Source organism: Arvicanthis niloticus, chromosome 22 (assembly GCF_011762505.2).
Source record: "Arvicanthis niloticus isolate mArvNil1 chromosome 22, mArvNil1.pat.X, whole genome shotgun sequence".
Lineage (NCBI taxonomy): Eukaryota > Metazoa > Chordata > Mammalia > Rodentia > Muridae > Arvicanthis > Arvicanthis niloticus.
Window position 1 is genome coordinate 6,117,536 of NC_133429.1, and position 16,941 is coordinate 6,134,476.

The 16,941-nt window shown below is 44.6% G+C and overlaps 1 protein-coding gene across 1 annotated transcript in view; it reads right to left on the reverse strand.

Annotated features, from left to right (window-relative positions):
* Aldh1l2 (aldehyde dehydrogenase 1 family member L2) overlaps positions 1-6,341 on the reverse strand; it is a 49,415-nt gene extending 43,074 nt beyond the window's left edge. Inside the window, exon 1 of the mRNA XM_076919766.1 lies at positions 6,165-6,341. Within this exon, the coding sequence (XP_076775881.1) occupies positions 6,165-6,212 (48 nt within the window). The 5' untranslated portion in view covers positions 6,213-6,341. The remainder of the gene's footprint in view (positions 1-6,164) is intronic.
* Between the last annotated feature and the right edge of the window lie 10,600 nt (positions 6,342-16,941).

The following is a 16,941-nucleotide window of genomic DNA, read 5'->3' on the forward strand; positions in this document are numbered from 1 at the left end:
AGGACCTCTAGAAGAACAGTCAGTGCTCTTAACTGCTGAGCCATCTCTCCAGCCCCCTAATGCCAGATATTTTAAGACACAGAAAACACTGTTTTCAAAATACACAGAGGGGCCAGGCTGTATGTAGCTCTTTGGAGGAATATTTGTTCTCCATGTGCAAGACCTTTGGTACAGCAACCAGTGTTACCAAAATGGGGTTGTTGGTGGAAAACCTCAAAGCACACAAAAGCCAGGAGACCCAGTCCTTCAATGCAGTGTGCTTGCTATGTTCTATGTGTCTGCCGTCTAGCTAGTTGGAGTTCAATTCCAGATGGGTTGGAAAAGGGTGTTTAAAGCAACCATGTTGTCACTGAAAATATTACACTCATTAACCCTCTTTGAGCTTAACTGGTGGCTCTCTGCCCCTGCCCCTCCCCCACCCCTCAGGTGCCATGAGTTGAACCTGAAGCTTGAGCTCTACTACAGAGCTACACCCCCAGCCCAAGGTGAGTCTTTAACATTGGGAAATACTCAAGATTTCAGGACTCAAAGTGTATTTGTGAATTTATAAGATTCCAGAAAACCAGACTTAAGATATTTCTTGCTTTCATTTCTCCAAGCACAGTCTGAGTACTGACTTGACAGTACTCAGAATCTCAGATGTGGGTTCTGGGTTCTCATGGCGAATCTAGTGAGTCGGAATCAGTCCCAGGAAGCTTCATCTTAAGAAGCCTCCTAGTGATCCATGAGCACACTAACATTTACCAGATGCACCAGACCACAAGAAATAGACTGCCCTGGGAAGCTTGGGGCAGAAAGAAAAAGTAGAAATAACTAGAAACATTTGACTAGAATGTTGGTCCATGTCATGTATGGTTTGACTACACAGACTCTCAGAAACAGGCATTCATAACACATTTTTACAGATGAAGATATTAAAGCAATTATGTCTGGAGACATAGCCTGAAATCCAGTAGTTACCAGGAAACAGAATGGGACTCTCTAGGTTGCTTTCCTATTGCTGTGGTAAGCACCATGACCAAAACAACTGGAGAGGAAAAGAGTTTATTTGGCTTTAGTTCCAGGTCACACCACACCACTGAGGGAAGTTAGAGCAGAAACTGAAGCAGAAACCATGCAGGAAAGCTGCTTACTGGCTCCCTCCCTCTTGCTCAGTTAGCTTCCTTACACTGTCTAGGGATGGTGCCGCCCACAGTGGGCTGGGCCCTTCCACATCAATTATCAGTCAGAAAGATCTCTTACATACCCACACTCCTTCAATTTGTCTCTCTCCATTGTTCTCTGTGCACATTTCTCTTTAGGACCCCCTGCACTACAAGATGCATAGAAAAAAAAATGGTCCCTGTCTAGGAATTCATCAGTCAGGAGGGAAGGCACTCAAGTAGATGTATCAGTGACTTAGTGTGAAGATAGGTGGGCACAATGAGGTTCTGAAAGGAGAAGATATCACTGGAAGGGATTTCTTCATAATGAGTACGAGATAGTATATTTGTACATACGTGTCCTTATGTGTTTGTGCACGTGTGCACATATGAGTGCAGGTGTATGTGTGTGTGTTCATGGAGGCCAGTCATCACTGCCCGGTGTCCTCCTCTATCACCCTCCATGTTATTATTTGAGAAAGGGTCTTTCACCAAACCTGGAGCTGACTGATTCAGCTGTGCTGGTGGCCAGTTGACTCCAGGAATTCTCCTGTCTCTGCCTTCCCAGCTCTTAGGCTTCAGGTGCACACTACCACGCCCAACTTTTTACACAAGTGTGGGAATCTGAACTCAGGACCTGATCCTTCTATAGCAAGCACTTTAGCTTGCTGAGCCATCTCCTTCTCCCCAAGTGAATTCTCCAGCAGAGTCTCAGGCATCTCATCTTGGGAGCTAGACAACAAAGTGGGGAGGATTATGGGAGAATCCTGGGAAGTTCCAGGCAGAAGAAAATGAACAAATAGCACAGTATCCAGAATGGGGAATCCTGGGATGCAGACAAACATCCATGAATTCAGAAACTGCAGGGGTTTTGTCTGTTGCCATGGAGTCAGAAACTGTAAGGGCTTTGTCTGTTGCCATGGAGTCAGGAACTGCAGGGGCTTTGTCTGTTGCCATGGAGTCAGGACATGCAGGGGCTTTGTCTGTTGCCATGGAGTCAGGAACTGCAGGGGCTTTGTCTGTTGCCATGGAGTCAGGAACTGCAGGGGCTTTGTCTGTTGCCATGGAGTCAGAACATGCAGGGGCTTTGTCTGTTGCCATGGAGTCAGGAACTGCAGGGGCTTTGTCTGTTGCCATGGAGTCAGGAACTGCAGGGGCTTTGTCTGTTGCCATGGAGTCAGGAACTGCAGGGGCTTTGTCTGTTGCCATGGAGTCAGAACATGCAGGGGCTTTGTCTGTTGCCATGGAGTCAGGAACTGCAGGGGCTTTGTCTGTTGCCATGGAGTCAGGAACTGCAGGGGCTTTGTCTGTTGCCATGGAGTCAGGAACTGCAGGGGCTTTGTCGCCAGTAATTTGTATCATAGTCTGAAGACAGTGGGGATCCCCAAGTGACTTGGGAGTGACAGGAGAGTGAGGAGGACTCATTTCTGGGTTAGCAGACCTCTGAGGCAACCCTGTGGAGGTATGACCTGGGCCCAAGGAGGCATGCCTCTTGTGCTTAAAAATGGAGCAGAGAGTGAAAATAACAGCCGACATCATAGCTGGCTACTGTATATTCCTAGGATTATTTGGAGTGTGCAGAGGCCCAGGTCTGGTGTTTCAAGCTCTCACCTGAATAGGAGCTGCCTGTCACGCTTCACAGAGAGATGAAGCTGTGTGAGATCTGCAGATGCCATCATTAGTGACAAGCTTGTGCAACTCGGTTTCCTGTCATTCCACGAAGAAGGGATTCCTGTCAATTGCCATGCTGATTTTTCCCTCAGTACTAGGGGTCAAAGCTGAGTCACTGTGGGTGCCAGGCCAGAGGTCTGCCAGTAGCCTAGCCCTCATTGCTTTTTAAAATGCTTTTCAAGCTGATCATGACACAAACCTTTAATCTCAGCCCTCCGGATGCAGAAGCAGGTGGATCTCTGTGAGTTCAAGGCTAGCCTGGTCTACAAAGCAAGTTCCAGGACAGCCAGGACTACACACAGGAAACCCTGTCTCGAAATAAAAAAAAAAAAAAAAAAAAAAAAACCCTCCCCAAAAAGCAAAACCCAAACCAAGCCTTTTAAAGATTCATCATTTGTATGTTACTAGTGTGTGTGTGTCTGCAGTTTATGCCATGAGTGTCTGATGGCCTCAAAGGCAAGAAAGAAGTGTTGGAGTTACAGGTGGTGATGAGCTATACAACACGGATGTTTGTAGAGCCCAAAAGGTCCTTGAACACACAGAGAAGCACTGGAGAAGCCAGGAAAGTTAAACACAGAACTCATTCCTCAATGGGATGAGGGACTCAGCTGCTTTCCTAGATTGCTGGGAAGGAGAAGGGAGTAGTTTGCCATCTTTGGTACATGTTAGGCCAGGCTCTGCCTGTATCCCCCAGAATATTAGGTTTGTTCATCCCAGACTCCCCCCACCCAATAGAACCGTGAGTATTGCTTCGAAGTCACAGAACTCATCCTTACGAGTGATGTCACTTGTGCTTTATAACAGCCTAAGTGACCCCTGTGCTATCTTAGGGCCAGGCCAATCCCGACACCCACGGGCATAGAGTCAGTCTCCCTCGCCCCTAATCTTGAGTGTTGTTTCTAAGTCAATGGTTGTACTTCTGGAACTGAGTTACTTGTTCTCTGAAAACTTTCTTCCAAAATTGGGCCATACTTAAGTATGGCTAAAGTAAAGTGATCTGGGTTAGACTCTAGAAGTCTTGGCCCAGCACCGGTTACCAAAACCAGGCCAAGCCGGGTTTCACTCTTCTCTCTCCATGATGGTTTCTTTCTGCTTGCTGTAAAGGCTGCAGGACCCATCCACAGATGCAGGAAAGTGAACTCATGTCCTCGGCAGGAACTCTAGGCCAGCTTTCCAAGCACCTCTCAAGCATATGTATGTGTATGCATGTAATGTATATGTAATGTATATGATGTATATATATGTAATGTATATGATGTATGTATATGAATATACTTTTTTAAGAAAAAAAGGATTAAAAAAACATTTTAAAAGAGGAGGTCTATCAGGAAGTAAGGTCTAAAGAGGGATGTGTAGCCAGGTGACTAGAGAGAGCTCCTGGCATGAAACTGGTGACCACACAACATCTCAAAGCCTTTAAAGAAAGGGGCAGACACCATCTTTGCTCTCCAATGTGTCCCCATCACTGCAATATGATCTCTCCGAGCCTTTTCCAGAGCCAAGCAGATGCGGGTACCATGCTCATAACCCTCCAGAACTGAGAGCTAACAAAATCTCTTTCTATCGGTTCCCAGCCTCCTGCATTTTGTAATAGCCACAGAAAATAGATTAACATGAAGTATATTTCGGACACAATCAAGCACACCTTTTCTTGTGTGTGTCTGCCTTGAGCTTAGGCTGTGTGAGTGTGAGTACAACAGCAGCAGTCTCGCGTGTATGCCTTGATTCCTGGGACCAACAAGAAGGAAGGCAAGTACCTAAAACTTGCCCTCTCACTCCTACACGTGTGCTGTGGCACCCCACCCCCCACATCCTTGACTCCAAATAAAATGTGATTTAAAATTTTTACAAAAAAAAAAAAAAAAAACCCTGCCAGACAGTTTTCCAAAGTGGTTGTACCATTTTACAGTCTTGTTAGCCATGTCTGTGTCCGTTTTAAGATAATTTTTACAGAGCTCAGTGCAAAGGATGTACTTTACATTATCTGTCCTGGTTCTTCACTGTTTTCCTTTTGACCGTGAAGAACTATGACCACGTCCCAGCTCTGTCTGTGGCTACCTTCCCACACGTATTCCTGGGGACAGAGGGCCTCTGGGGCAGCCTGCTGCTTTGCCCAGCCGTGTTTCTATTCCTGGTATCTGTCACTTGGCTTGTTCAGAGTTTTGTTTGTTTGTTTGTTTGTTTGTTTTTGTTTTAAAAAAAAACAAAAAAACAACAACAAAAAAAAACCCTGAAAACTCCTGTAACCACAGCATGGAAATCTCCTCATCCTTCAAAACTCCTTCCTTTCAGCTTTCCAACAGTTCACTGACAAAGTGGTGGCAAAGACCAGGGTAGTAGACACAGCTCCTTGCTGTCTGTGCCCCAGAACCAGATCGCGCGGCCAGCGTGGTTAAACAACCTAAGAAAAGGTCAGAGGGAACCCAGCAGAACAGTCAAAATCCCAGGGCAGACAGGTCTCTTATAAACTATGACTGTGCCCCAAAGGCACTAGCGTTGATTGTACGGAGCAAAATAAATCCTGACCATTTATTTGGATTCTGCCTTCAACTTTCTCCATATGGTATTGTCAGAGAAAAAAAAAATACGGAGGGTAAATCTTTTGTAACACAGCCAGGACTTGCTGATTACAAAAGAGATTACGTGCACTGAACAGATGCCTGCCTTAACCGGAGCAGCCTGTATTTTCTATCCCCAGACACACCAAAGTGCTGAAAGCAGAGGCACTTGCAACGTGTCGGCTCCCGTTCCATTTCTAGAAGCGATCTGATGCAATCCCACGTCTGTGGGCTGGGCTGGGGCCCGGTTCTTGCTCTACAGTTTTACAACTGTTCCAGCGTGGCTACTCCTGCTGCGCTGGGTGATCCTGGAAATCTGGCCACCGCGACTCCACTCGCTACTCTACTCGGTGGGAAGCACCAGGCTGTCCCAGCTCGCAGTGCTTAGCTTGCCTGGGTCCCAGTCACATCTGGTAGACCTTGCAAGGCAGTCTCACTCACACTTATCCACAGCCCCATTCCTAAACCGCTCACGTCGGGGCCATGAAATGCAAAAAGGAAGAAAACAGACTGGCTCTTGTCCCTTTACTAATTGTCAGTCCCCAGCTTGTCATCCCAGCCAGATCTGACAACCACGTCTGCAGCTGACTCTCCGCAGCAGACAAAGGCTCACTTGACAAATCCCATCCCGGATACTGCCGCAGGCTTCTCTGGAGTCCCCCAGTCTGAATATTGTCCCTTCTAGCAAGGTCTGAGCATCACTGCTCACCCCGGCCTCGCCGTCCTGGCTCTGCAAGCCGCGAAGTCTAGAAAGCAAGGCCAGGATGTGGATGCTCGCCTTGACAGGACTCACCCGGCTGGTGGAGAAGTGCCGTAGCGCCTGGCTGCCCCGCCACAGCATGATGCAGAGGAGTGAGCAATTACCAGGCAGGCGGCGGGGGTGGGTACAGGGCCTCTGAGGGTTGAGTTGAGTGCCCCCCTGCAGCTCAGTCGGAGCTCCACTGACAGCCCCGACCCCTCGAATGGCAAGTCCCGCCCCTCACCGCTGGCCGAGCTCCTGCCCCTAAGCACACGTGACCTGTGCTGGTATAGAGAACGAACTGGTGCCTAACCCCAGGGGCAGCTCTTGGAAGCTACCCTGACTCCGCCTCTGCTCCATGGATAGCCTGAGTATTCGCTAGAAGTGGGACCTTCCACAAGTTACTCAGACCCGCGGAATCAGGCAGAGAGATGTGCCTTATAACTTAATCGGACACCCTATAAGGATTACTTTTTATTATCAATTTGGCCCAAAGTAGGATGACTTGGGAAAGGGATTACCTAGACCAGGCAGGCCAGGATGGACTATTTCTTGGGTTAACTGAGGTGAGAAGATGCGTCCTGGTTGTGGGTGGCACCATTTCATGTGCTAGACCCTAAAGTGCTTTAAAGTGGGGAAAAAAACCCGTGCTGAGCAGTAAGCACGCGTGCATTTATTCTCTATCTCTCTGAGTGTGACTAGCTGCCTCGAGTTCCCGCCTTGACTTCCGGACACTGATGGATAGTAACCTGGACTCCTAAATTGAATAAGCCCTTTCTCCTCTAAGTTGCTTTTTTTGTCGGGGTGTTTCACAACAGAAATGAATTAGAATACTTCCCAGGTTACCGGCCTAACAGTCTCCAGAAAGTGACAGGCACACCTGTACAGCTCGGGCTTGAGCTGGGAAAATAAGGCACTGGCACCCTTGCCTTAGGCATAGCCTGATACTGCAATCATCAGAGGTTGGGAAGGTCTGTAAGATACTGTCCACTGGGCTTGTCACCCAGTTCTAGTCCCCAGTAGATAACTCATACCTGCATTTGTTCCCTTACCTCTATGAAGAAACTCGCACACATGCTGTAGTGGAACCCTTGTCCCAAAATGATTCCTTAGCCTGGAGTTCCGGGCTGCGTGGAGCTTCGTTCACTCTTGTTTCTTGATATTCTTCTGCCGTGTGATTATTGTTTCCCAACTGCTTATTATGAGCTTATTAATTGAACAGAGTAACAGCTTACTCTGTCACATCCATACAGATGAATTACTTTTTGTTGGACCCCACTATCCTTAATCCCCTTAAACAATTCACTCGATTTATTTAAATACTCAAGCGAGGCAACAGATGGCACTGGATGCCTAAAGAAGCTGTTAAAGCCAGATATGAAAGAACGGTAGGTTTTTTACCCCCACCTAACTTCATGAACCATATACTCTTTTTAACCCAAAGATGTAACAAACATTTGGTGAAATGTGTCTATTCCCTCTGAAGTCTCTGAGAGCACTGGGGTGATTCTGGTATTTTCTTTGTAGTGATATGAAGCAAATGTTACTGAATTCTTGCTTAAATCCATTTCACTTCTGAGAACTCAGAGTTCATGCACATTGGTTAGGGAGCATCTTTCCATTTACTTATTTATATATTTTAAGATTTACTTCTGCTGGAGAGATGGCTCAGTAGTTAAGAACACTGACTGCTCTTCCAGAAGTCCTGAGTTCAATTCCCAGCAACCACATGGTGGCTGAATGAATTATTACAACCATCTGTAATGGGATCCAATGCCCTCCTCTGGTGGTCTGAAGAGAGGATATTCATATACATAAAATAAATAAATAAATCTTTGGAAAAAATATTTACTTCATTTTTAATTAGTGCAAAGTATTGTCTGTATTTGAGTGCTTGCGGCCTCAGAGAGGAGTTACAGGAAGCTGTAAGTCACCTGAAGTGGATGGTGGTAACTGAGCTCTGATCCTCTGTAAGACCAGTATGAGCTCCTAACCACTGCTCTGGTCCAAGACTTTGCCTGTAATCCTACCAATATCTCAAGACTAGATTGTTGTTTCAGCTTTACTGACATGTATATCAGCTTGTGGATATTGTGAGGCTTGAGCTAAACCTCAAATGGTCAATGGATGTCCAACCCAGATCATTTTACTTAAGATTCTGCCTTCAGGGAGTGGGAGAGATGGCCCAGCGGTTAACAGCACTCACTGCTCTCTGAAGTTCCTGAGTTCAATTCCCAGCATCCACATGGCAGCTCACAAGTGTCTGATGCCATCTTCTAGTATGCAGATGTACATGCAGATAAAGAACCCATCTACATAAAACATGCATATATATATGTGTGTGTGTATATATATGAATCTGCCTTCAGTATCTGAGGAATTAAACAGACTAAATATTTTCTAAGCTGAAATATCTTTTGATTTTGACATTCTCATACTTCATAAATAAAAGTAAATTTTAGTTCAGGTAGTAGAATGCTGTCATTGAGAAAGAATGCGTAAAGATTGATAAAAATGGAATTATAAATAAGATGCATTGGAAGTTTTGTAAACATTTGTACATTTATCAAGATAATAATGTACTGAGCACTGTAATACAGAAGAAATGTAAAAATGAACAAAACACAGTCTGTTTCCTCAGTTGCTTTATAATCTAAAGCAACTGACAAATGATAACTTGGGAGGAAGGAGATTCTGGAGGTGAAGTGAGTTTGGGGTCACAAGGCCTCTGAGTCCTGACTTGAAACAGGATAAGTGATCCATGCTTCTGGGAATGAAAAGACAAGGAGATTTGAGGCACCTGCAGCTGTGACGTGACTTGGACTGATGCTCACAGTTACGACATGGTAGAGGCCACAGGTGCACTAAATAACCAGCACAGCAATCTGCAGTAGCTCAGGTTGGTTGTCGGTCTCAGCATCATGGAACAGAGGGTACAAAGGTTGGGGGATCCAGAAGTAGTGGATGTCTGCCTTGAACACATCCTAGCATGGACATGGGAGGGGCTCTTGGAGTCCTGCTCTAGCTGAAAAGCTACTGGCAATTGATAGTTGCTGAGGGGGAAGAGTAAGTCTTCAGGCATAAGGTTCCTGAAAGGCTGCCCATGCCCCAGTAGCTGGTCCTGCAGCTATGTGATACAGGTCCACTAGGTGCACTCAGCAAGCTTTTGAGAGGGGGGAGAAAGGGAGAGAGAGAGAGAGAGAGAGAGAGAGAGAGAGAGAGAGAGAGAGAGAGAGAGAGAAGAAGAAGAAGAAGAAGAAGAAGAAGAAGAAGAAGAAGAAGAAGAAGAGAAGAAGAGAGAAGAGAGAGAGAATATGAAGTTGGTAGAGAAAAGTTGCCTGACAGAGAGGAGTGAGTGGAGATGGATTTGATCAAAACACATGTTAGTCATTGTTAGTCATGTATGAAATCCTCAACAATGAAAACTAAAATAGACCAAGAATATATTTTTCCTAATTCACAGGAAAAAGGTACTAAAATGACTGTACCCTCACATTTTCTTGTTATTTATCCTCTTATCAATCACAGTACCACTTACAAAGTCACCTTCATCATGCAATTACCTTATTCCAATGTTGTATTCAAGAAGAGGTTTATGTTAGGCGACTTCTAAAGTGTTCATGGGACCTTTTAAAATCCCAGTTTGCCTTTGAAGCAGAGGCAGCACTATGAGTTGCGAACATCAGCTGAGGAATTTCAGAAATAAAGATGTTTTTAGATAACAGTGTTGTGGCTACCTTTGTCCTCTGGTCTCCGATACAAGGTTCCAGCACACCCAAGGGTCAAGCTGCAGGACCATCAGGCTGTCCCACGCTGCTGACAGCAGGGATTTCCCAAGCAAAAGACAGAAGTCAGTGGGCAGAATTCCTCAGTTCCCTCCCATTTGTCTCTCCTAAGGTGTCGAGCTCCTGGGTCCTGTTCCTCTGTCTCTCTTCTCTTCCCCTTAGTTCCACTTTTGCATTTGTTGGTTTACTCACTTGGTACAGATAAATACTTTTATTTCACTTTATTTGCGTGCGTGCGTGCGTGCGTGCGTGCGTGTGTGTGTGTGTGTGTGTGTGTGTGTGTATTGTGTGTACATATGTGTGCGGGTATGTCCGTCCATGCATACACCAAGAGGCCAAAGAAGGGCATCAGGTGTCTTGCACAACAGGAGGCCAGAGAAGGCTACCAGGTGTTCTGTGTAGAGTAAAAAATTATAAAGATCATTTCATAAAATATATACAGGCTTTTCTTTAGGCTTTTCTTTAAAGGGCATGAAAAATATAGAAAGTTTTTATGACCCCTAGACCTGAGCAAAAGAATGCAGGTTAATTAGTTCCAAAAAACCAGAACTAAATGTAAGATTTTGGGCCTTCACTGCCCCAGGATACATTCCACATTCTGGGAGGGTTACATTATCCCTGAGACAGAGGACACTTGGTAGATTAACATTACTTAGACCTCAGGGAAGAGAACCCACCTGTGGGTGGGGAAGGCACAAAGCAGGAAGACATATTCCTAACCACAAAGAAAAATGCAAGTCATCTAGGTGGGGCTGAGAAACTAGTAACCATGATGATAGGGCAACAACTGAGAAATAGTTGAGCAAGTGACAAGGCAAGACCACATTTTTGAGAAGAATGAGTATACAGAGTGTTTTCCACATGACCCTGATTCACTTAGGTTGGGTTCCTCTGGAATTCTCCGCTATTTTTATGTTATATTTCCTTAGCAACCCCTCATCCCCTCCTCACTCCCCTGATTTGTGGTTTTCCCCTTTAAAAAGCCCCTCAGCCAGCCGGTCTTTGTCAATTCGGCTCCTGTGTGGGCAAACGAATTGACCGTTGGCTGGCCAACTCTCCCTAATAAAGCCTCTGCTGATTGCATCCAGGTACAGTGTCTTGTGAGTTTTTGGGTGGCCATGACTTCCCGAGACTTGAGTGAGGGTCTCATGAGTTTGGGGGGGCGGGTCTCCATTCTGCATTATTGGTCTCCATCTTATTCTCCTGAAACAGGTTCTCTCACTGAACCTGGAGCTAGATTGGCAGCTGCCTTTGCCTCTTACCCTGAGACGGTCACTACCTCTCAGATTTTGTTTTTTTTACATGGGTGCTGGGGATTGAAACTCGGGTTCTCGGATCTGCACAGCAAATTCTCTTAGCCAGACAAGAGAAGTGTAGACAAGTCTGTTCTTTTGCAGCTGGTGAGATGATATACACCTATGATCCCAGCACTCCAGAGACAGAGCAGGAGTGTGGCTGAAGTGCAAGGATGGCCAGATTCAACTTCGTGACAAAGGTGAGGGTGTGGAGGTCAGAAGGCAAGAGTCAGAGTTCTCCTTCCAGCATGTGGGTCTGAGGCATATAACTGTCAGGCTCAGCGCACACTTTTACTCACTGAGCGATCTTGATGAACCAGTTACAGACTTTCTGAAGTACAGAAAATATTTACTCTCACAATAACTTTAAGGATTTTAGTGTAGCTGCCTATGGCCGCAGACCAACTTGGTTCACCTGAAAGTGGGGCTGGAAATGAAGAAAGGGACGTAAGGGCGAAAGAAACATGAAGCCAAGACAAAGTTTTCTAATCAAGGCTCGAAGTTTAATATTCAGCTCTTCTAATTTAAAGGGAAAGCCCCACCGAACCCAGAGATGGGTGGGGGAACCCATCCTAAGTCTCAAGGCAAGTTCAGAGGACAGTCTATTCTTCTAAGTTCCTGTAGCAGGTTGTATGTGCAGCCAAGGTGGGTAACTCCACCTAGGTCCTATTATTTGGCCTATTGTGGTAAACAAGGTCTTTCAGGCCTGCTCAAGGCTGGGGGTGGGGCACATTTTAGAATAAAGTTGTTTGTGTCATATTGTCCTCATTCAATAGGCTTATTTTGACTGATTTTGACGTTTGACCACTTTGCCTATGTTCCTAGCTTTAAAATAAATTATGCTGAATATTCCATTTTATTGTACATGAGAATTATGTAACCCCTATGAATCTCATTGCTACTAACTGCTTTTTAACTTGTACTTGAATATATACATACATATATGTATATGTATATGTATATATGCAGTTATTACTGCTTAAAATTGCTCAATAGATAATGTTATAGGGGGTTAAAGAAATGACTCAAGCAGTTATGAGCACTGGCTATTTGTCTTAGAGTTTCATTGCTGTGAAGAGACACCATGACCAAGGAAACTCTTATAACAACAACATTTAATTGGGGCTGGCTTACAGGCTCAGAAGTTTAGTCCATTATCATCACGGTAGGAAGGATGGCAGTGTGCAAGCAAACATGGGACTGGAGGAGCTGAGAGTTCTGCATCTTGTTCTGAAGGCAAACAGGAGAAGACTGGCTTCCAGGCAGCTAGGAGGTGGGTCTCAAAGCCCATCCCCACAATGACTCACTTCCTCCAACAAGGCCACACCTCCTAATAGTTCCACTTCCTGGACCAAGCATATTCAATCCACCACACTGCTCTTCCAGGGGGCCTCGGTTTTATTTCCAAAATTCACATGGTGGCTCACAACTGTCTTTAACTCCAGTTTCAGGGGATCCAATGGCTTCTGTGGGAATAAAGTAGAGGCAAGTGGTAACATACATACATGCAGAAGAAAACCACATAAACATAAAATAAAAACTATTTAAAAAGAAGTGTTATGTACCTGTTAATAGGAGAACTGAAATTTATTAAACAAGTTTAATGGTGAAAAAAAAAAAAAAAAACTTGAAGCTGGGCGTGAGTAAACTGTAATCCCAGAGCTAAAGAGACAGAAATAACGGACTGAAAACTTCAGTCCAGTCTAGTGAGAGCCTGTCTTAAAAATCTGAGGTGAGCCGGGCGGTGGTGGTGCACCCCTTTAATCTCAGCACTTGGGAGGCAGAGGCAGGCGGATTTCTGAGTTCGAGGCCAGCCTGGTCTACAGAGTGAGTTCCAGGACAGCCAGGGCTACACAGAGAAACCCTGTCTCGAAAAAAAAGAAAAAAAGAAAAAAAATCTGAGGTGAGGCACTCTCCAGTCTTATTTTGGCCCCAGCCTGAAGTGGGGGTGTGTAGAGAATGAGAGAGAGACAGAGAGAGACAGAGACAGAGAGACTGAAGCTCAATATAGTCAGATCACTCAGTGCTAATACAACATTTTTTTTCTCTGTAAATTATAAGGCTGTGTACTTGCTTTTCAAAAGATTATATTTTTAAAATTCATGTCTCTGTGTGCAGATGCCTGGGGAGGCCAGAAGAGGACATTTCATCCCCTGAACCGAGTTAGGGCTTTTGTGAACTGATGGACATAGGTGCTGGGAATTGAGCTCGGAACCTGGCAGAATAGTTTGTGATGATGATTATTAGGCAACCATAGGTATAGGACCCTTCCTTATGACCTCCTGTCTTTATTAATTTTGGGGTTTTTTGTAGGGTTGACATTAGACCCTATTTTGTTTTAACATTTTACTTATCTATGTACATCTCAGGGTGTGCATGTGAAGGTAAGAAGGCAACCTTCAGGAGTCAGTCCCAGGGACTGAACTCAGATTATCAGGTTTGGTGGTAAATATCTTTACCTGCGAGGCCATCCTACCCTTATAAGACTCCGTTTTGATCCTGACAACTTTTGCATCTTATTTACAACTTGAAACTCATTTAACAATAAGATCAACCTTTGACTGATTTAGAACAAGAAGATGAGAAACAGAAGACTGTTCCACGCCCCTTCCGAGTCCCCTCGCCCACAAGAGAGACACGGGAGGCAGTGTTCGGGTAGTTACTACAGCGAGGTTTTATTCTTGTACAGCTGAAGCGGAAGACACCAAGCCCGGAAAAGGCACTGCTTATATGCACCCTAGAGTGGCGTGTTCACTTCTGATTTGCTGTTCACTCATCACCCCATATTATGCCCCGGGATGGGCAGTGCCTTGGCGCGATTTCACCTCTTGCACCTGCGCGGTTTAGTTGTTTACTTGTGGGAGCACCTGATGCCCGCGCCATCTTGTAATGGAGAATGTTATCACCGCTCGCCGCAGCTCCTAACAGAAGACAGTGCCATGGTACCCAGCCTGGCATAAGTGGTCATATCACTATTTACTAAGCCATGGATCTCATACAGGTTGGGAGGCAGGTTTTGGAGTGAAGTACCCAGAATTCAGTTGTGGATTCAGTGATGTTTATTAGCTGCCCATGTAAAGTTCTTGTGTGGAGAGCTTTTGGTGCCACCTTCTAGGAATTTGCAGAAATTTGACATTGGGCTAGGACAAGGATGTAGGCTCAAGATGAATACAGCTGAGGAATGTTTTCTTTGTATCTTGATGGACCCTTTGTCTCTTGTTAAGACCCTGAATACAGTGATCATGGGACCTTTGTTTATGCTTTGTTTGTTCCTTAACTACCCTGTTTATGCCTTGTTTGTTCTGTGACTACTTTGTTTATGCCTTAGGACTGACCATATTCTTTGTATGTATGTACTTAAAATAATATAAAGACAGACCAGAAAAAAATCAACCTGCTTCAACTTCAGCACTGGCTGGAGTCATGTTACAATGTTCTCTCTAATTGTCTTTTCTTTCTTTAATCCTCTCTCCCTCCCTCCCTAGAGACCCTGTTGACTGACTGAGCTGGGTTGGTCATTTCTGTGGAAATGTCCAGTTGACATAGCATGAAATTATAATTACATTTAAAGGCCATATCACACTTTGGTGATAAAGAAATGTCTTCTCGTGCTCTTGGCTTTCCCCCAAATATATTTCTGCCAAGCCTTTTCTTTTTTTTACAAATCATCATGTTCTGAATTGTCCACTTTTCAACTTTTCCCCAGATTTTTGTTTCTGTTTAGATTTTGTTAGAAAAAAAAGCATTTTCTAATTTCTTTACAGTGCTAGGCATGGTGGCACATGCCTGTAACCCCCGCACTTAGTAAATGGAGACAGGAAGATCAGGAGTTCAAGGCCAGTTTAAGCTAGATAGTGAGTTTAAGGTTAGTCTGGGCCACCACAACAAAAAAAAAGCCCTCTTGTTATATATAGATTATGAAATGAGTACAAAATGCGTACTAGCTATTAACAAAGTATTAGTTCTTTTATTTAGAATTCTAAATGTAAGCATCTAAGTAAAATTATTACAAAAGGAATTTTGAAATAATCTTAAAACACACACACACACACACATTCTGCTGTAATAATTAATTGCTAACTCGAAAGCCTGAGACGAAGTCACTGTGAGATGCTTGCCTGCTAATGACCAAGTGTCTCAGTGATGCAACCGCCGTCAGAGCTGTTCCCTCTGCCACATAAATCCACTTCTTGTGTTAACAGCTACTGGGTTGTTAGTTTCCTCCTCCACTCCCAGGCTAAGTGATCCTTATAGAGTTGCTTCTTCCTTTACACACAGCAACCGTGGAGCACGTGACCTACGCTAAGCCAATGGGTCCATTCCTCCTGGTATTTGGAGTTCTGAGATTGGCTGAAAAGTGTGCTCAAGTAAAGAAAGGCTCATCACTGCTGGCAAGACTTGATTCTGGGACTTTTGTTCAAGTTATCAGTGTGCTCTTTTTCTCCCGTGGGTTGGATTTAGTCTTGTGATAATGTGAGACTGAATTTGCCAACAGCTACCATATGGAACCTAAAGAAAGGTGCCAGAACAGTGCTCGCTCCAGAAACTGAAAATTCCAGCAGGCCATCCTGAAGCCAGAGGCATGTGAAGTCCACTTGTGTTTGTCAGCTGTCCCTGTAACAAACATTTTTGGTAGGAAAAAAAAAAAAAAAAAGCATTTTCTAATTTCTTTACAATGTCCGGTATGATGGCACAAGCCTGTAATCCCAGCACTTAGTAAAGCACTTTACAAAGTAAAGATGTTCATTTGTGGCTCAGATCTGTAGAGGTTTCCCTCCATAGCCTTGTCACAGGTCCAGGAGCAGCAGGGATGCTCTCAGCTATGATAATGAGATCTTGTCTCAAAATAAAACCAAGTCCAACCCTCAACATCTCAGAACACATTCTTCAAGAGAACATTCTATATTGATTTTCTGGTATCTTATAATGCAAATAATTTTAAAACTCTGCTTGAAAAAGATTCAGTTAATAGACACAAGAAAAATTTAAGAGCCACTTTGTATTTTTGAGCACCTTATCTTTTCCAAATATATATATTTATATGTTTATGTTTACATCGATTGTAGATGTAACCGCAAATATGCATTGTTCTAAACTTGCCTCCTATCCGGTTTTGTTGTTGTTGTTTGTTTTTGTTTTGTTTTATGCCATTTGAGACCTATTTCATTTTGTAGCTCTCTAGGAGGTCAGAGTATGGACATCTTAAATTTTATATTATTATTTTTTAATGATATTTAGACTGCTTCATAGCAGTACTTACTAAAAACCTGATATAAAGCTTTTTGTGTAAACATTAGGATAAATGTAGAACTCGGGGTAACACAGTTCCCACCCCACCTTCTTAAAAGCAAGGAAAGGAAGAACAGTGATATATGTAAAGCAAGCCCAGTAGTGAGATTGCTTGACGGCGTTCTTAAAGTCATTACTCTTTTACACAGGTCTTTCCCAACAAATAATCAGCACAGGAAGTGCAGTGGGATCAAGGAATGGCGAGGGTAAAGACAGAAAGGGAGCTGGTGAGACAGACTGAAGGAGTTACTCCATAGGGTATTTAAAAAGAGCCTGGAGAAACGGAATGTGCCCTGAGAACAGCCGCAAATGGCAGCGGGGCCGGAGTAAGGATGCAGAATGCCAGCAGCAGCCGTCGCTATGGCGGCCGCTCCGGGAGCAGGCGGACGACTCGCTTTCCCAGAGGCTCCCGCGGTCCGCAGGGCCGAAAGTCCACTGGCTCCGGCGCGCGGGGGCGGGGCC